The following is a 20,247-nucleotide window of genomic DNA, read 5'->3' on the forward strand; positions in this document are numbered from 1 at the left end:
TTGTTGGAAAAGTGATCAGTGGGGCTGCATTGTGTTTGAAAATATTCAGAGAAAGCTAACTCTTAGGGTCTTCACGGGGCTAGAGGAGCAAGATGGAAAGTACCAGGTGCAGATCTCTCTCCGAACTGCCAGAAGGGAGATGGGTCTGGGAAGAATGAAGTAAGTCTGGTTTGGGATGAAGGTTGTTACAGGATTGTTGAGATGTTTAAAAGCATGTAAAACACTTATCCTATGCCTTGCATGTCACATCTCCCAAAGAACTTTAGCAGTGTGTTGTAATAATAGTAATTACAACACCTTTATAGTTTTCATATCTGGTTTCTAAACTTTAAACTTCTTTTCACCTCAAGACTTACAGAGAATTAGCTGAAGGCAGGATTCTGAATGACTCTTAACTGGTGGGTACAACTAAAGAACACAGTGTGTGCCATTGGGCTCAGCCTTCTCCTTTCACCATGTATGATTAGAAAGCTTTGTCATGGGCTGAAGAAAGGAGTTCTTATATAAAATGTTTCCTTAATTCATTCACTATTCTCTTGGCTGACTTCCTGATACTTGTGTTTCTTAAGTGGTTCGTTTCTCTGAGTCACCCACCTGAGTTGGGCAGCTGTGGCACCGTCCATATGCTCTGTACTCGCACAGGCAGCCTATAGAGCACCAGTTTCCAAATCCTTTCTTCGGGGCCTAGAGAGAGGATGTTGGGGATCCCACCTTTGAGATTGTATAGCCACTGCAGACCCTTGGGAGATATACTTTCCACCAAAGTTGAAGGCCCTGATTTTGTTGATCCCAAGAGATATTGGGAGAGCACTAAATGAGGATTTCAGAGTGTTGGGTCCAGCACCAGCTGTGTCACTTTTGTACCTTAGTTTCTTCATGGCATTGTTGGGAGGATTCTGGCCGGGATGAGAGTACGCGTATGGAAGGGCTTGTGGACTGCTAGGTGGCAGTGTGGATGCTGTTACTGTCCTTCCTAACCTGGGGCTGTGGTTAAGAGCAGAGACTCTTGGTGGTGACCCTGAGGGAGCCCTTTGGTTGAAGCTTCCCAGAATTGTCATCTACCATTGTTTGTTGAAACCCATCCCTTGGTCTACTTATCCATCCATCCATCATCCATCCATCCATCCATCCATCCAGCAGTTATTTATTGAGCTCTTATAGTATGCCAGGCAGTGTTCTAGGCATTGGGTGAATAAAAAGTTAAAAATTCCAGCTTTCATTGAGTTTATATTCTAGTGGGGGGGCTGAAAATAAGTAAATAAAATATGAAGTACCTTTGCACCAACAGACTTGGTGCTTCGGGACCCAGTGGTTGGCATCCTGAAGCAGGTGTCTTCTTCTCTCTCATACACTCTGTTTCTATCATAGCGTGTGTCACACAGCTTCCTACCCTACGTTGTGAACACAATGAGAGCAGAGACTGACTTGGGTTCACCATATTTCTCTGGTACCTAGTTTTGTTTTTTTTTTTTTTAAGATTTTATTTATTTATTTGACAGAGACACAGCGAGAGAGGGAACACAAGCAGGGGGAGTGGGAGAGGGAGAAGCAGGCTTCCCGTGGAGCAGGGAGCCCGATGCGGGGCTCCATCCCAGGACCCTGGGATCATGACCTGAGCCAAAGGCAGATGCTTAACGACTTAGCCACCCAGGCGCCCCTTCTGGTACCTAGTTTAATGACAGATACCTGCGAAGGCATACAATAGACCCATAATCAGCCATACAAAGAGGGAAGAAGTGTAAAGTCCATAGGTACCAGTTTCCTGGCTATCTTTATGGGAGTTAGTCTAAATAAAGTATATTAAATATATGACACACATGTTTAAATGCTTTTTCACCTAACAATACTGTCTTGAAAATCATTTCCTTTAAGAGCTTCCTTATTTTTTTAACAACTCTATCCCAATTATGTGGATGTTACATAAATTATTTAACCAGTTCCTTAGCAATGCTTATGGCATTGTTTGCAGTCTTTTGCTGTGATAAAAATCCCACGGTGAGCAAGTTCATTTTTGCATATTTGCAAGTCCTACGTGATAATTCAATTCCTCGAAGAGGGAATGCTGATGCAGGGCATGCCATTTGGTATTGATTTGTAAAGTGAGAGCAGAAAAAAATGAGTGGACTAAGGATCACATGTAGTCGGCAGGTGACCAGTCCGTGTGAGTGTTCCGTTCAGGGGCCTCACGATATCTGATAGCACTTCTTCTGTTTCTGCCCCAGGCTGGAGAAACCATGTTCAACCGTGCTAAACTCCTCAACATTGGCTTTCAAGAGGCCTTGAAGGACTATGACTACAACTGCTTTGTGTTTAGCGATGTGGACCTCATTCCAATGAACGACCACAACGCCTACAGGTGTTTCTCACAGCCACGGCACATCTCTGTGGCCATGGATAAGTTTGGATTTAGGTAAGAGATATCCACCAGAAGCTATGGAAAACCTGACGACTAGGAAATGCAGCTCTGCCAGCCCCGGAGTCTCTCTTGAGGTTCCAGAGGAGAATCCTTCCCCTGAGAATAGGGTGCTTTTTAAGGCCAGAGTCAGTTACAGTTTGAGGAGGAACATGAAAATTCAGAAACACTCATATCCCTGCACATCCAGGCAAGAAGAGTGTTTGTGTTTGGGATGGTTCTAGCCTGGAGGCTCCAAACAGATGCTGTATTTCCTTGCTTCTATCCCCTCCCCCTCCACCCAGTTTGGGAAGCAAATTGGAATCATTTCCCCCCAGTAAATTCTTGGGTTTGGGTACCTTAGCAGATGTACCTTGGTACTTAATTAAGAAAGAACATGATACTGTTTTCCTGCAAAACACAGGCTTATGTCTGGACATTGGGACCCAGACATTTCCATCAAAATGCCCCTATTGAGGAGGCCAACTGATGCCTGTCCCCAAGGGCAGCGGTATAATCCAAAGCATATTGTTATAGGTGGAAAATAACCTTGTAGTCCTTTTTTTTTTTTAATCTTAAAAAAATAAATCTGCATTTTGTTCCATAATTATCCATGTTTATATTAACATAAAATTGTTTTAAATCACCTATTAGTTGAGTAAACTGACCCTTCCCTCACTGCTTTAAGTCAGCCTGAAGTTCCAGGAAGCTGTGTGCTGGGCATCCCTGGCTTAGGCTCACTACCCCAGTGTGGCAGGCCTGTGCTGACCAGCAGTCCCTTGGTTTAGATACAGATGCTGTCTTTCAGACTCATTTTATTCCCATAATTTCTTTCTATCCTCTCTTGCTGGGGGAATGAGGCCTGGGAGATGAAAACAGGGATGCTAAGGGGCACCTGGCTGGCTCATTTGGTAGAGCATGTGCCTCTCAATGTCGGGGCCGTGAGTTCAAGCCCTACGTTGGCCACGGAGCCTACTTAATTAAAAAGAAAAGAAAAGAAAAGAAAATAGGGATGCTGTGAAGTCCTTCCCCCAGACCAGCGCCTAAATTGCTGTCTTAAGGAGGGGAGAATTTGGCTGTAAACATCACCCTCCACCCTCCACCCTCCACCCTCCACCCTCCACCCTCCACCCTCCACCCTCCACCCTCCACCCTCCCTACCTCCCTGTTTGTGTATCTTCTTCTCTTTGAGATACACAGGCTCAAACCCTGCCCCCTCCACATCCCCCCCTTGAAGCATGGTGGTGATGCCTTCATTCTTTGCCACAGCACCATGCCTGTTTTACCCAGAACCAGTCAGACTTGGGGGACAGGCGGTTGGTCAGAGAAACCAACACAGACGGCGAAACCGAATCTCACCATCTCGGCATGTACTTTCCTGTGAGGTCACCAAGAGTCCTTTTTGTATAAACACTGATTGGGAGAAACCTTATTGGCTTGGCCACCTGCTTCAAACCCTCCCTTGTAATCAGGCACAGACTGTAGTGTGAGGTATGCCCAACGGTGGGTGACTGGGCAGCTAAGTGATGACACCTAATTACAGATAGATTACCTTTGACTCAGTGAAGCAGGCCCCCAGGGATCTTTGTGGAGACTCACAGTCAGATGTTCTGAATGTATTTTGAAAATAATAATTGCACCTTTTTCTTTCATATGTTCTGTATGGTTTGGCTGACTTCCCCCTCGAAGTCCGACTTAAGAGTTTTCTTTAATCTATGTGATGTATTTTTAGTCACTTTGGATTCCAGTAAGAGCCCTAGTGTAGTTTGGTGCTGCACACAAGGTCATCACAAAAACCACAGGCTTTAAAGGCCCCACGGGAAAGCCTTTGCCAGGCTTCTGGACGTGACCTGAATCTTAACATTTCATCACTGTTGAAATAGTAAAATACCAAAAGGTGTGGAAAGATGAGAGTCCAGATGCCCTACTGCTTGAAAACATGTCAAAATAGATTCACCCTTACACATTTTGCTAAGTCAGGATGTGGTAGAAATTTTCTAGAAAATGTTATTTGAGCAGATTTTCAGAAATACTGTTTTGACTGTTGGGGTCAGTGTTGAAACCAGTATGCCTGTGAAGAATGAAAGTTGGACTGGTAGATGGGCTGAGGGTGGGAAGGGAGGGCATAACCAGGTGGGCACAGGGAGGCTTTACCCCAATCTCAGTTTCTAGGACGTCCTGGATAAAGATTTCCCATGCAGGAGCAGGACATATGGAAAAGCAGATTCCTGAACGGGGCACAAGAAGTGGGCTTATGCTTTTGTCACTGACTAATTTTCCAGGTAACCACAGAAGCAACACAGTATTCTTAGAGCAAGATTCTACTTTTTGATATCTGTGTCTTCTCTAGGATCATCTGAGTCTGATAGAAAAACAAAACAAAGAAAACCCTCATAAATCCCCAATTAAGAAGTCCCAGAGAATAAATATAACACTAGAAGGGTTTATGCTTTGAGCATGCTTTATTTTGAAAAGTCAAGACTTACCTAACCACTGGTCTTTGTGTGTGTGTTTCTCCCCCAGCCTGCCTTACGTTCAGTATTTTGGAGGTGTCTCTGCTCTAAGTAAACAACAGTTTCTCACCATCAATGGATTTCCTAATAACTACTGGGGCTGGGGAGGTGAAGATGATGACATTTTTAACAGGTAACGGTCACAACTTAGATCTCTTTCTTCTCTGTCTCCTTTCACTCAGCGCCTGGTTATTCTGCAAGGATTGCTCCTCAGGTGGGATACAGTCCCCACTTGGCCCACATTCTTTTTTTTTTTTTTAAGATTTTATTTATTTATCAGAGAGAGAGTACAAGCAGGGAGAGTGGCAGGCAGAGGGAGAAGCAGGCTCTCCCCTGAGCAGGGAGGCTGATGAGGGACTCAATCCCAGGACCCTGGGATCATGACCTGAGCCGAAGCCAGATGCTTAACCGACTGAGCCACCCAAGCAACCCTTGGCCCACATTCTTAAGTGTGCACCGCAGTAAGTACCATAGGTGCTGAAGAATGTCTTTAGGAAGATTAGCTTCTGTGATTTTTGCATTAGCCTTGGAACATGCAAAATGAAAACCAAGTGAAGGGTTGAGTTTACTTTGATTTATACCACATGCTGTTTTGTCCTGAAGAAGTAAACATGTGTGCTTTGCAAAAATTCGGCATTTCATTGTGGTCCCGTTTGATTATGAAATAAGTTTCTTTGGGCGGGATCCTAAGTTCCTTTACAGAATCTCTATGTTATTTGTTTATTCTGGAACACTTTTAACATACGTGAAAGAGGACTGAGTAGTATAATGAACTTCTGTGAACAGCCCCTTCCCCACGACCATCTCTCCACTGCCAGCCCCGCCCCACCCACACCCCAAGGGCTCCTTATAAGCTGGTAAGCCTTTATCATGGGGGTTGTCATTGCAGAGGGTAAAAAAAAATTCTAATGGCATTTGAAACCACATTCTGCCCAGTTCTCCCTGGCCATGGAGACTTCAACCCTGCCGGCCATGGATAAGAAGTGCCTTCTCCCTCTGGGAGCTAGTCTGAGCTTGTCACTGAGCTTGATATCAGAATAAACCCTAGCACATTCCTGAATTGGAGTACATTATTTGATCCATTCCCAAAAGGTGTGTGTCTGGGCAGCACCCAAGGCAGTCACATTTAGCTTGGTGCGAGAACCTGTCATAGACTCAAGTCTTTACTATCGGCCTGGGAGAAATCAGAGTTGGAGCGGATGCAGATTGATGATCAAGCACCTTCAGCATACAGAGCACTGTGTCCTGCAGGCCCGGTGGGGAGGCCACTGAAGCCCCGGATAGGGGGTCCAGACAGATTATACAATTTCTTCCACAGCACCACCTGGGCAAACGGGGCCCATGGGATGGCATTCAGGGCCAATGTGATGCCACAGATCTGAGTGGTGTAGAGGGTTAGTGGGGAGGGAGCCCTGAGGGTGGAGGGACTAGAAGGCAGAGTGATTTGTGGAGCAGCTTTCTTGAAAGATAAAGGTGTGTCTTATGCACCTGCTCGCTGTGTGTGAGGCACGAGATCAGGACCAGGGGAGCCGAGGCCATAAGAAACCTTTGAGTCATCCAGGACCAGCCAGGCCTGCCTCTTAACTAACTTGAACTGCTGCTGTCAAGGCTTTGGCTTTGGCCCTCATTCCTTTCCCCCAGACCTACACAGAATCTTCCATCCTGTTCTGGCTGCCTCTTGTCTTTTTCTCTGCTCTCTATCCTTATGGTGCTTATCAGAGAGACTTGCCTTTGGCCAAACATTTTTGGGGAACTGTATATTATGTCCCTTTCAGACACCGGCACTGATCGCTGGCATGCTATAAAGCTGCTATAAAGCTCTGGGAAGGCTTCCATCATGTAGCCTTCACCCTTCTTTCCAGCCTCATCTCTGACCACTTCCTACTCCAGACTCTGTCCACAAGTCCCCAGAAGTTTGTGTTGCTCCCTGAGGACCCTGTGTTTGCTCTGTCTCTCTGCCTTTGCCTCAGCTGCCCTGGGTGCCCGAAATGCTCTAGCACCCCTTCATCTTCACAACTGGCTCTGCCTAGTCTTTTTTATTTATTTATTTATTTATTATTTATTTATTTATGTGACAGAGAGAGAGATGGAGCAGGAACACAAGCAGGGGGAGCGGGAGAGGGAGAAGCAGGCCCCCTGCTGAGCAGGGAGTCCGATGTGGGACTCGATCCCAGGACCCTGAGATCGTGACCCGAGCTGAAGACAGATGCTTAACAACTGAGCCACCCAGGCATCCCCCTGGTCTTGCTCAGGGAAAATGAGTGGCTTCTCCTCAAGTGCTCAACCCTACCTCCGCTCCTTGCCTCCATCCTGACACTGATGGTCCTGTGTTCTAAGTGTGCACTTTAAGTTCTATGAGGGCAGACACCCCCAGTGCCTGGCCCAGAACAGTCACCAACACAGACTACAGAACCTGTGGTAAATGGACCTGGGGACTTAGTTTGTGTTTGGTCCAGTACCCCAGTGGCCGGGGAATGGGTTGAGTGAGAACAGTAAACAAGATGGTGGATGGAGCACAAGTCTTGCAGCCGGGGCTTTTGGAGCCAAGTCTTATGGCAGCTGTGCAATGATGAATTGTCCTTTTACTCCTCGCAGATTAGTTTTTAAAGGTATGTCCGTATCTCGCCCAAATGCTGTGGTTGGCAAGTGTCGGATGATCCGCCACTCAAGAGACAAGAAAAATGAACCCAATCCCCAGAGGTGTGTTCTTTGTTCATTTACATTCCTTCTTTCTCCTTTCAGACGGGGGGAGGCCGCAGGAATGAGGCTCTGGAGAGGGCTCCATGCCTTGAGGGAGAGGGAGGGTTCTGTCCAGGGGACTGGTAGAGTAGGTGGGCATGTGATGAAGGACAAATGTTTAATGCTTTTTTCTTAAGATTTCTGTTTTGACACCAACCCTTTGCCTATCTTTTCCCTGTAGGTTTGACCGAATTGCACATACAAAGGAGACCATGCTCTCGGATGGTTTGAACACACTCACTTACAAGGTGTTGGACATAGAGAGAAACCCATTGTATACCAAAATCACAGTGGACATCGGGACACCGAGCTAGCATTTCGGTACACTAATAAGAGACCTGAAAATGACCAGGGACCTTTGCTCTGTGTCCCTGCCAATCTGCTGGGCTGGTCCCTTTCATTCTTAACAATCGGAGTGATAGGCCCCCTTCATTCATCATTCAGATGCCTTTCCAGATGACCAGGATGAGTGGGACATTTTGCCCCCAACTTGGCTCGGCATGTGACTTCTTAGCTCTACAAGGTATTTGTAAATGTAGAAACCATCAGCCTTTGGGGGATTCTTGGCATGTTCACAGTGTCACCCCAAAGAATCAGTACGCAGCCCAAAATTTGGTGACTGTGGGACTCATTCCCAGTGATAAACTGCTAATTTGTTTTGAAATAGGTAAGAATTTCGCTTTAAATTGTGGTATTATTACTTTATGAAAAATCGGAGAGTGCTGCTGAAATCAGATTGGTGTGATGTTTTTTGTTTGCATATTTTAACAGACAAACACAGTCTCAACCATTCTCATTTTACCCCTTCCCCACCTTTTAGTGGTATGCAACTACTACAATCACTGTGTGTGTGCGCGTGTGTGTCTTTTTGTAGCAAAAGGATTTTAAAACTTGAGCCTTGGACCTTTTGCCCTGCTAATGTGTGAATTCCAAGGCAGCATTAGTGTTCTTGGTGACACTAAGAACAAGGCAGCCTTGGGTGTTCTCACATTCAGTGGCCTTTCTCCAGATTGTCTGATTTCTGAATGTAAAGACTTTTTTTTTTTAAAAAAAAAGCAGTTTGTAGTATTTTAAAGAAAGAACAAATCGGGTTCTAATTATGATCTAGCTTGATTTTGTGTTGATCCAGATTTGCCTAGCTATTTAGTGTTAAATCATGGCAATTTATTTTTCTGAGCATGCTATATAAACTTGAATTTCTTATGTATTTTTATTGTGGTGTTTTAAATGTGGGGAGGGGATTGAGCATTTTTTAGGGGAAAAACTAATGAATGCTGTACTGGCCATGAATGGACCTCTGATTTAGTCAGCAGGCCAGGTTTTGTGAAGAGCAGAATCACCTTTAGGCCCTTTGAGGGTAAGGCCTCCCTGGTCAGAGTTATCCTGCTAGACCTCTGGGGGAGGCAAAAGCTTAGGCTTGCTAGACAAAGCTCCCCACCTCCCTCCCCTCCCCAGGTGGGAGGGAACCTCCACCCCTCTTCCAGCCCACCCTGGGACCTTCCGCTAGGGCCCTAGGCTGTGGAGTTGTAAATGACAGCCATCAGGTTGTTGACTGGCCCCGTGAGTCTGGGGAGGGGGAGGAAATCACTGTTCTGGCCCCTGTGGAGTCTGGGGCCCACCTCCTTGGCTGTGGTGGCCACACTGTCTGGCTTACCTTGCAGGACCCGGTCTCCTCCCACCGGCCCCCCCCCCCGCTTTTTTTTTTTTTTTGGCTTTCTCCTTCCTTCCTCCCCGTTTTTTGTTCCTTCGCCTCTTGCCTGTTCCCTAAAACTTGCCTGTGGCACTCAGGGTCAAACAAACTATTCATTCTCCAGCATGAATGTGCCTTTTAATTAGTCATCTAGAAAGAAGTTGAGCTGAACCCTCCCACACTCCCCCACAACCACTCTGGTGCCTAAAGCCTCCCATCCCCCTCAGGTTTTTAGCAGGTGCTCCCACTCCAGGGAGGCTGATCCACAGGGGTGTCGTCTCCAAACCCATCTCTGCTGGGAGAGGTTTAGCCTCCCTGGGACAAGATGCACAAGGGCATTCCTACCACTGGGCACCCTTGCCACGTCCAGCCTGGCTGGGCTAAGGGCAAAAGATTCAGCTGTCTAATCCCAGGGTTGACCCTTCAGCTGGTGGCAGCCTGGAGCCCCACCCTGACCTCCTGGGAACCAGCCCCTAGTGTGGAGGCTGAGATGGTGCCCAGCCCCAGTCGTCCCTGTGCCTTTAAGGATGCTCACATGGTTCTTTTTCCAGAAGCCTTTGTATTGATTAAAAATTATTTTCTGCTGCAGCAGCAGCTGGGCTATGCAAAAAGTATTCTTTCTCTCAGTTCCCCATTCCTGAACAGCGATGTCAGTGGAACCAAGAATGACCGCACTAAGAGGGAGTTTTGGGAAATGCAAAGAATGAAGACCGCTCTTTCTGTCCCCAGATCCTGACTTTTCCAAAGTGCCTTAAAAGAAAGGAGACAAATACCCTGGGTGATAATTTCTTTTTACTTTACTCTTAAAGAAAATTCTGACTTTTGTTTGTTTGTTTTCCTGTCCCTTTACGTTCCATTGGAATAGTCAAGTATGTGGTTCATTCTCAGAACCAAGGGAAATCCCGCTTCACCTGTTGCCCATTTGCTGACCTTCTGGTGCTCTCAGGGGGCCCACTTGGGCCCAAGGTTAGGCCCACATGCTTGCGTGGTTCCTAAGATGCTACAGGTCCTGTTTTCGCTGAGGGTTAGGGAGCATTTCCTTCACCTGGAAGTTGTCACCATGAAGTTGTTGTATGCTGCGTCTTTTCTCTGTTTCTGTCCATCCTGTTGCTGGTGACCCTGTAAAGTGGACTTTGGGAAAGAGGGCGGCAGTGGCACAAGAGGGTAAAGGAAATGCTGGCGCTGGCTCTCAGTCTGGGCAGGGTGTCTGCCGACCTCAGGGCTGGGCGTGGGGTGCCCCACTCAGCCAGGACGGCAGCTTTCCTGTCCTAGAGACCTGTTGTGTGTTTTGATTTCCCATGTATGCAAATGTATGGATTTATCATTGTAAGTGGGCAGGGGGCCGTGTGTGTGTCTGACCTTGGTGTTCAAAACAACTGTATTTTTGTCTTTAAAATCCAGTAATATAACGTGAATAAATGACCTTATCTTTGTAATCTCAGGTGGTTTCTTTTCTGATTTCCGGGGTTTGGGCTCTCCCAGGGCTGGAGGGAAATGATTGGGACTGACTGCTGGGAGGATCAGAGGAAAGCAAAGGTCTGCCACCTGTGCCCCCTCCTTGTGTGTGTGGGGGGGGATCTCACCTGACTGTGCTCCGCCCACCTCACTGGGATCTGCTGTTTTTGAGGCTTGTGTCTAACATACTGACTGGCGCCTCACAGGCACTTACTACATACAGAGTAGCTGGTGCCACATCAAAATAACATTCTTCCTAGCAAGTCTCGGGCCACATTCTGCCATAGTCAACAAATGCTGGGGTAGTTCTGAGATCGTCCCCAGAGCCATTTCCACAAGGTGTTCTCAGTGTAACTTGAATGGGTATTCTACAAAATAAGATTTCTTGTCGGTCCCAGGAAATGTAAATATTCTCCAGGGTCTTAGCTGTGACTCAAGGATCTGAGGCAGTATGTACCCCGGGTGCCTCCTCCTCATTGCCCCCAGGATCAGGCACCAGCAACCTCTTACGTGCTGGCTGGATTGAATTGGCATCTGGAAGAAATGTGTCCAAGGAAACCAGGGTGCAGGAGGGGTCACCCCTGCTCTCCAGGCTGATGGAGCTGGGAATGTGGGACCAACTGGGCAACGGGAGCAGGAAGGGCAGCACTTCACAGCCCCCACAGTGCCATCTGGCTGTCCCCACCCATCCTTGTGATGGCTAGAAGGATCCCTAGGGGCTTCAGACCTGAACAGAGGTGGCCCTGGGCTCAGATCTGACCTTCAAACAGGAGACGACAAGACTCTGGTCCTTTGGACAAAGTGCTGCCTTAGAAGGCTTTGTAAGCTAGAAGGTCTGGGTTAAGTGGAACACCCTTCTGTCCCCAAAGATGCACATATTCACACAGATACATACATACTAACATGCATAACACACCTGACATGTGCCTAAGAGAGACCAGAGTGCCTGGGTTCAAATCCTACTGTTGCCTCTTCCTAGTGCTGTGACGTGACCAGTCCCCTTCTGGAGATATCCAGGACCTCACAGTCGTGTTTTCCCACCCCTTCCTTGCCTCACACCAGCAAAGGTGTTTGGAAGGGCAGCACTGGGGAGGAAGGGGGCTTGAACCCCTGGTGGGCTCCAAGGGTGCCAGGAAGGGAAGAAGGCAGGAGGAAGGGGCCGCAGACAGGCCCCTGGGGTTGGCCACTTCCTTGAGATGTGCTCTGTCTCTAGTCTCCCACTTCACATGGACCCAGACCAAGTGTGAGCCAGGCAGAGCCTGGTAGTTGTGAGTACGGATTCAGTGGGCCCCAGGTCCCCCAGCACAGTACCTTTTTCCATGGGAGAATGTGACCTGGGTGCCAAATCACTGTCTTACAAACGTCCATCAGAGGCAGGGCCGTGGTACCCAGGTTGGTGGGCACTTGTGCAGGTATGAGTGGGACCTCCCAAGGCAGGACTGTTTGCTGTTGGTGACAGAGGGAAGCCATGTGTGGGAGGGTGGCCAAGTTCTAGGTGTTGCCAAGTCTCCACCACACTTCCAGGCTCCCCTCCTCCTGTTTGTTCCAGGAGGTGAGAGTTTGCTCATTCCCCGGGGCCAGTTTCTTAGAACTGGGACTTCTCAACCCTGTTAGAAAGAAAATGAGGTTTGTCTGGCTGAGCAGGTCATGCCAGACAAGTCTTACTTCCTCCACTGGCAGAGTCCCTGGGCAGGGAATGTGGCTTTTGACTTCATCTGGGCTCAGGGAACTGTACCTGAGCTGTGAGGCAGAGGAACCTTCAGGGCATGGTTGTGGGTGAGGAGTGTTAGGGTCAGTAGACCAGAAACCAGAGGGATATGACACTCCAAGGACATCTGCCCTTGAGCAAGTTGTGTGCCAGGTCACCAGGCAGGGAGCCTGGGAAGATGGCCGGGAAAAGGCCATATAAACAATGATCATTACTGCTGGCTCTTTTCTGCCTTCCCACTCACTGTGTAACCCTGGGCAAGTTGATTCCCCTCTCTGAGCCTTCAGTTTGCTCTTCTTCTGTTTCAGGACTTGCTCCCAGAATCCACCTCTGGTCTCCGCATAGTTCTGCCCTTTCCCCAGTAGGAAGTGCCCTGATCTTGGGTTTCCTCTTGTACCTGAGGTTAACCCTTCTTACCACCTTGAAGGAAGTCACTTTATCTCTGAGTCTTCATTTATAAAAATAGCAGGATCACCCCTACCTGCCCTGTGCAAATCAAAACCACACTGAGATACCACCTTGTGCCAATTAAGATGGCTGTCATCAAAATAGCAGGATGAATATTGCAGAGGATGTGGAAAAATTGGAACCCTGGGCACTGCTGGTGGAAATGTAATATGATACAGCCCTTGTGGAAAATCACATGGTGATTCCTCAAAAACTTAAACATAGAATTGCCATATGGTCCAGTAATTCCACTTCAGGGTATATACCCAAAAGAAATGAAAACAAGGACTCGAACAGATAATTTGTATACCCATGTTCATAGTAGCCTTATTCACAACAGACAAAAGGTGGAGATGACCCAGTTGTCTATCAACAGATGAACAGATAAACAAAATGTGTATACATGCAATGGAATATCATTCAGCCTTAAAAAGGAAATTCTGGGGCGCCTGTGTGGCTCAGTCAGTTGGACATCTGACTCTTGGTTTCAGCTCCTGTAGTGATCTTGGGGTCATGGGATCAACTTCTGCATTGGGCTCTCTGCTTGGCCTGGAGTCTGCTTGGGATTCTTTCTCTCCCTCTCCCTCTGCCTCCCCCCCCCCCCCCCCGCACTCTCTCTGTCTCTGAAATAGATAAATAAAATCTTTAATAAAAAAAAAGAAATTCTGACATATACTACAACATGGATAAACCTTGAAGATGTTAGGCTAAGTGAAATAAACCAGTAACAAAAGGGCAAATATTACAGGATTCCACTCACTATATGAGGTACCTAAGTAGTCAAATTTATAGAGACAGAAAGTCAGGTGACGGGTGCCCTGGGGCCGTAGGGGAGAGTGAGTAGAGGGAAGAATGGAGAGTTAGTGTTCAATGAGTCCAGTTTTAGTTGTAGAAGATGAAAAAGTTCGGAAGATGGATGGTGGTGATAGTTGCACAATATGAGGGTACTAAATGCCACAGAACCGTGTACTTAAAAGTGGTTAAAATGATAAATTCCGTGTTATATTTGCTACAGACAATGCGTCCCCCTCCCAAAATTCACGTTGAAACTTTATTCCCAATATGATGGTATTTGGAGCTGGGGCCTCTGGGAGGTGGTTGTGTCATGAAGACCGAGCCCTCAAGCATGGGATTACTGCCCTTATAAAAGAGACCCAGAGAGGTCCCTCATCCCTTCTGCCATGTGAGGTTATAGCAAGAAGGCAATCAGTCTGTGAACCGGGAAGCAGCCCCTCACCAGACACCAAATCTGCCAGCACCTTGATGTTTGACTTCCCAGCCTCCAGAACTGTGAGAAATAAATTTCCGCTGTTGATAAGCCATGCAGTCTATGTTATTTTTGTGATAGCAAGCTGAAAAGACCAGGATAGTATATTTTACCACAACTTTTTTAAAAAGGAGGCAGCTCCCTGTCGCCAAACTTGACCTCATCCTGCTCTGGAGGTGGCTGAGTCCAGTATCCACCCGGAACTTTTCAGTGTGAGAAGAGCTGGCCATGTGGGGAGTGCCACCTGAGGATCTGCAAATCATGGGCACTCAGCTTGATTGCTGACTCCAACGTGGGCCTCTGCCCCAGATGACGGGCTGTTCAGTTGCTACCTTTGCCTAAGACAAACACTCTTCCCTACGGAAGCTAGATGCAGCAAAGCTGTGACACGGATACAACAATCCCTTCGCCGGGGGCGTTGGGTGGAGAAGGTGGAGCTTGGACTCTGGCCGGACATCAGGACTAGAGGGCAAGGAGGTACTTACTCCCAGAGTGCCCCCTTGGTTCCCATTTTCCGTTGGCAGAACCTAGAGGTTGAGGTGGAGGCTTTTTAAAGGAAAAAATGACAAGCTTGGCCAGATTACACCTAGGCATGAAAACAGTCACCTAGACAAGTTCTGTCCAGATGAAGGGGAAGGCCCCCAAGGGTCAGGATGAGTTCTGGAGAACAGGAGGGACACTTCAGAGAGATGGTCCTATGACTTGGTGTGGGTGAGGGCGGGGGGGCCTCCACCCTCTTGCTGCTACATTGGTACAACCTTTCTGGGAGTGGACTGTAGAGAAGTAAATCCTTTTTCTTTTTTTTTAAGATTTATGTATTTAGAGAGCACACGTGCATGCTCGAGGCAGGGGAGGGGCAGAGGGAGGAGAGAAAGACTCTCCAGCAGACACCCCTCACCCCGCACTGAGCTTGCAGCCCAATGTGGGGCTTGAGCCCATGACCCTGAGATCATGACCTGAGCTGAAATTGAGAGTCAGCCGCTTAACCAACTGAGTGACCCAGGTGCCCCAGTAGAGAAGTAAATCTTAAAAGTGGGCCTCTCCATCGACCTTGCAATTCAGCTTCTAGGAATTTATCTGACGAAAGCAAAGCCATGCACCAAGATGTATGCGCAGTAGTGTTTACTCAGCCAGCGCTTGTAATGTGAACACTTAGAAGCTACCGTCAGTGGGGGCCTGTGCTAAGTAAAATGAGGTGCATCCGAGCAATTAAGTACAGTGTGACCATTGAGAATGATGAAGTGGATCTATATTTATGGATTGGGAAGAGGTATAAGAAAAAAAAGCAAACTACAGAATGGTATTTCCATATACGGCAGGGAAATGTATGGATAATCTAGTGCAGAAATTACTCTGTAATTGTTTGTGGGAGCAGATGCATGAGCAATAAAATGAAGAGACGATCTTCCCTTCTCCGCACAGACTATACAGCCAGGCTCCGGTTTGGGGGTAACAATCTTCAGTGTTTGGGGGGTTGCCTGAGGGCTGAGGCCATCAACGGTGCTGGCCCCATTGAAAGAATGAGCTGGATTGTCCCCTGGGGGTGGGGGAGGGGTTGCATTCTCTGTCAGTGCCCAGACTTGGAAGGAAGCTGGGGGCTTCCTCCCACAGGGAATGGTGGAGGCCTGTGGCCTGTTCCCATGTGGTAGGATGTGGGGATGTTCATGGAGGCCGGACAGGAGCTCAGCTGGGGCCGATGAGCTTCTAGCTATTCTCTCAGATTTAGAAAAACAAAGTTAGGACATTTCTTTTTTTTTTTTTAAGGGAAGTTTTTTTTTTTTTAAAGATTTTATTTATTTATTTGAGAGAGAGAGTGAGAGAGAGCACACGAGAGGGGGGAGGGTCAGAGGGAGAAGCAGACTCCCCGCTGAGCAGGGAGCCCGCCGCGGGACTCGATCCAGGGACTCCAGGATCATGACCTGAGCCGAAGGCAGTCGCTCAACCAACTGAGCCACCCAGGCACCCTCTTTTTTTTTTTTTTTTAAAGATTTTATTTATTTATTTGACAAGGAGAGACAGCGAGAGAGGGAACACAAGCAGGGGGAGTGGGAGAAGGAGCAGCAGGCTTCCCGCTGAGCAGGGAGCCCGATGTGGGGCTCGATGTGGGGCTCGATCCCAGGACCCTGGGATCATGACCTGAGCCGAAGGCAGACGCTTAACAACTGAGCCACCCAGGCGCCCCAAGTTAGGACGTTTCTTGCCACTGCACGACTGAACATCCATGCCTTTTATACTTGGGGTAATAGAAATGCTCAAGAGCCAAAAGAATGGGAGGGGGCACTGTTCCCTGGCTCTCAAGGGGCAAGATTGGCCTGAGGCACCTGATCAGGACCCTGTGAGAAGGGTGAGCTTAGGAGGAAGTGAGGGAGCCCCCACTGCCCACGGATCTTTGGCCCCAGAATCCAGGAGCTCTGTTGCTGAGGGAGGCCCTGACATCTGGATTCTGACACAGATTTGAGCAGGGAGCTATTGTAGACTCATGTCCGGTCCAGATGTGAGTGCTGGACAACTGGCCTGTGCTCCTGGGACCGGTCCCTGCCTGGGAGGCATGTGCCAGAGAAGGGTGGGGGGATACCAGGCCTCTAACTTTCGATCCTTATCTGGTAGGATGCCAAGAGTTGTGTGCCCAGCCCCGCCCCACCCTGCTCAGCTGGCTCCAAGGGGCCCAGCCAGATGGGGTTCGCTTCATTGAGAAATTTGGACGTGGTGAGCTAGGGGAGGTTATCCAGCCAGGGCCTTGGGCCCTGGTGTCAAAGTGTCCTGTGTTCTCTCAGTAATTTTGGCCTGCTCAGATAACAACAGCCCAGGAGACAGGCTAGCTCCAGGGTCCCAGCTCTGTAGTCAGCAACTTCACCAAGGGCATGCCGGCAGTGAGGGAGCCAGGAAGGGCTGCTGCAGGCAGATGGGGTGAATGGCTTCGGCTGCGTGTGGGCCCTTAGGAGCGCACCTGGCACTTTCTTACCTGCTCTGCGCTGCTCATACAGTATTCCCCATCACAAGAAACTGAGGCTCAGGGAGGTCATGTGACTTGTACAAGGTCACCCAGAGTTCGTGTCTGACCCAGCTCTCCTGAGTCCCACCGGCCCCTGGACCATGAGTCCACCACTCATCCAGACTCAGCAGCCCTCCCTCCACAAAGCAGGTGGCAGGTAGAGGCTGCGGGCTGAGTGGTGCCCCACCCCCGCAGGAAGATGTAGCCCTTCCTTCAAGCCCAGCGCCAGCAGCATTGCCCAGGAAAGTGCAGTGCAGATTGAGGACTGGGCCCAAGAGCACGGTTTTTATTTTGTGTGTTTTTCAGTTTGTTTGGTTTTCCCCTTTAGGGGACTTGGGGATCAGGCCATACCTCCTGGCAGTGGCTCCCAGAGCAGGGACATCTGTGCAACCGCAGTCTGGGAGACACACGGGGTGGGGGACGTGGTGGTGAGCATTGAAATCCTCCAGGAGGATGCAGGAGACCTGGGTCTTGGGGTTAGACCCCTGAGGGCTGGGGCCCCATGTGGCCCTGAAGAAGTGGGGCTGCTCTCTGCACCTGGAAGCCTCACTCCGGGAAGCAACCAGCTGGCTCAGTGCCAGCACCGCTCCTCATGCTCCCGCTTAGCACCGTCCCTGCCCGGGGCTGACACCTGGCATCCAGGATTCACCACAGTATTGACCCGAGGCTGTGGAGACCAGCGGCGGAGGGTGGAGACAGACGCCTGGACTTCGGTTCAGCCCTCCCTTGTCCTTCTGGGCACCTGTCCCCCACTTACCATCCAGCCTCTGCCCAAAGGAGGGCAGTGCCACACCATTCCCAATCCCTCCAAACGTTCTTGGCCAAAGGCACCTTCCTAAATGAAGCCAGGACAGGGTTTTGATTGGTCTGATGGTTCATGGTTTTTAGACAGGCTGAACCAAGAGCGTTAAAAAGCAAGTCTTTGGGTTTGACTTTATCAGACTCCAGACCTCAGTGATTCACGTTTCATGTGGTTTGCCCTGGCTGGAAGCTGACCCAGCCGCAGTGAGACTGTGGAATGAGGGGGGAAGATCCGCTGCTGAGGACAGAAGAGACCTCCCCATGACTGATTTGTCAGCTCAGAGGCCAGCCTGGGCCCTGCCTGGCAGCTGGATGCTCTGCCCCCTGACTCAGGTGCTGGGGCTCAGCTTCATCTCTCACAGGCCCTGGCCATGTTCACTGGTGGGTCTGGCTGATGAGCTGGGCCCTGCTGGCTGCCCAGGGCCTGTGGGCACTCTCCCCATCTTGGGCCTGCCCTATCTTGCAGGTTCACTGCCCGCACCTTCCAGAACAGTGTTCCAGGGCTTTTCTTCATGGGAAACAAGGCCTCCCAGGCCTTTCACTGGCCTGCCACCAACTCTGAGGTGAGGACACAGCTGGGGTTGCTTTGCTTTGGGCAGATGCAGGCAGTAGAGGGAGCTAAGGAAGCCCTGGACGGGGAACCCAGTGTTGATCCGATGGGTGACCAAGGCCAGAAACTGGGTGGGGAGGCTGTGAGGACCCTTCAGGGCTGCCAGCCATGGTTCTAGGAAAACTCTCCAGGCTGTTTTATTTCTCCAGCTCCTTCTGCCTGTTTGAGGTTGCTGCTGGGGTGCTTAAGACAAGACTCAAGGCCAGAAACAAAAGTCGCCTTTGTCAATCCAGAAAACCAGGAGGGTGGAAGGAAAGGCAACTCCAGGCAGTCCTGAGGCACATTCCCAGGGGCATGGTTCACAGTCCAAAGGGAACTAGGCCTTTGCTGCAAGCCTTTTGGGAAGGCCCTGTTGCTGCTCTTACTTCTTTAGTCTGCCTTATCACCTGAACTGAGGCTGCAAAAACACGAAGTTCAGCTTACAAAGTGAAACACAGACTTGTCCCAAGGGTCTCTGGTGGCCTAGCTCCTGTTTTCTCCCAAACGCTGCTGGAGACAGACCCCAGGGGAACATCAGAGCATCAGCCTCGCACCACTCCCTGGGAGGGCTCCAGCCCTGAGCATCTGTGCTGACATGTCAGCCTCCTGCTCAAGTTCCCCTGCCAGTAGCTAACCGGAGGGCCACTCTTTTAAAGGGGACTTGGTGTTCAGGTCCAGCTGCAATCTACAGGAGAGGAGACAGACCCACCAGGGGCTTTAGGGCTGTGGAACAAGGCCACTCTACTTGCCTGGAAGGCACAAATCATTCCAACAGACATAGCCTCTCCCACAGGTGCTCACAGTACTTACCAGTTAACAAAGCACTTCCTTAACTTCTGGTCTTGTTGCTGGGCCATTGGCAGAATGTAAAGGGTATGGACTTACATTATAGTCAGATATATTTGTGTTCAGAGACCTGACTTCAGGTGCCTGACTGGCTCAGTTGGAAGAGAATGTGACTCTTGATCTTGGGATCATGAGTTTGAGGCCCATACTGGGTATAGAGATTACTTAAATAAATAAACTTGAGAGAAAAACAAAAAGACCTGATTTCATCATATAGACATTGTAGGACATTGGGCAAATTACTTTTTTTTCTGTATAGATATCCAATTATCTCAGCACCATTTATTGGAAAGGCTGTCTTTTCCCCACTGCTCTGCATTGCCACCTTTGTGTGATGGTCTATTTCTGGACTCTATTCTGGTGTGTTGCTCTATTTATCTATCCTAGGCCAGACCATACTTCTTTTTTTTTTTTAATATTTATTTATTTGATAGAGAGAGCGCATGTGCAAACGTGAGAGTCAGGGGAGAGGCAGAGGGAGAGAATCTTCAAGCAGACTCCCCGTTGAGCGTGGAGCCTGACATGGGGCTTGATCCCACCACCCTGAGATCATGACCTGAGCTGAAATCAAGAGTTGGATGCTTAACCGACTGAGCCACCTGGGTGTCCCAGATTGGTTTTTAATTATTAAACCAAACTTGTGTTCCTAGAACAGAACCAATTTAGTCATAATCTATTCACTGTTTTACAAACTGCAAGATTTGGTTGATTGATCTGTTGTTTAGGATTTTTGCATTTATGTTCATAAATGAGATTGGCAAGTAATTTTCCTTCTCATAATATCCTCATCAGGTTTTCATAATTTCTG

At 48.8% G+C, this 20,247-nt stretch overlaps 1 protein-coding gene across 2 annotated transcripts in view; it reads left to right on the forward strand.

Moving 5' to 3' along the window:
• The window catches only part of B4GALT1 (beta-1,4-galactosyltransferase 1), a 53,252-nt gene extending 42,482 nt beyond the window's left edge, over positions 1-10,770 (forward strand). The window contains exons 3-6 of one of the 2 annotated variants that reach the window (XM_027614841.2): positions 2,223-2,410; positions 4,916-5,038; positions 7,501-7,605; positions 7,826-10,770. In XM_027614841.2, coding sequence (XP_027470642.1) covers positions 2,223-2,410; positions 4,916-5,038; positions 7,501-7,605; positions 7,826-7,958 — 549 coding nt within the window. In that variant the 3' untranslated portion in view covers positions 7,959-10,770. The remainder of the gene's footprint in view (positions 1-2,222; positions 2,411-4,915; positions 5,039-7,500; positions 7,606-7,825) is intronic. The other variant, XR_004819510.1, reaches the window with a different exon arrangement.
• Positions 10,771-20,247: the final 9,477 nt, after the last annotated feature.

This window comes from Zalophus californianus, chromosome 13 (genome assembly GCF_009762305.2).
Source record: "Zalophus californianus isolate mZalCal1 chromosome 13, mZalCal1.pri.v2, whole genome shotgun sequence".
Classification (NCBI taxonomy): Eukaryota; Metazoa; Chordata; class Mammalia; order Carnivora; family Otariidae; genus Zalophus; species Zalophus californianus.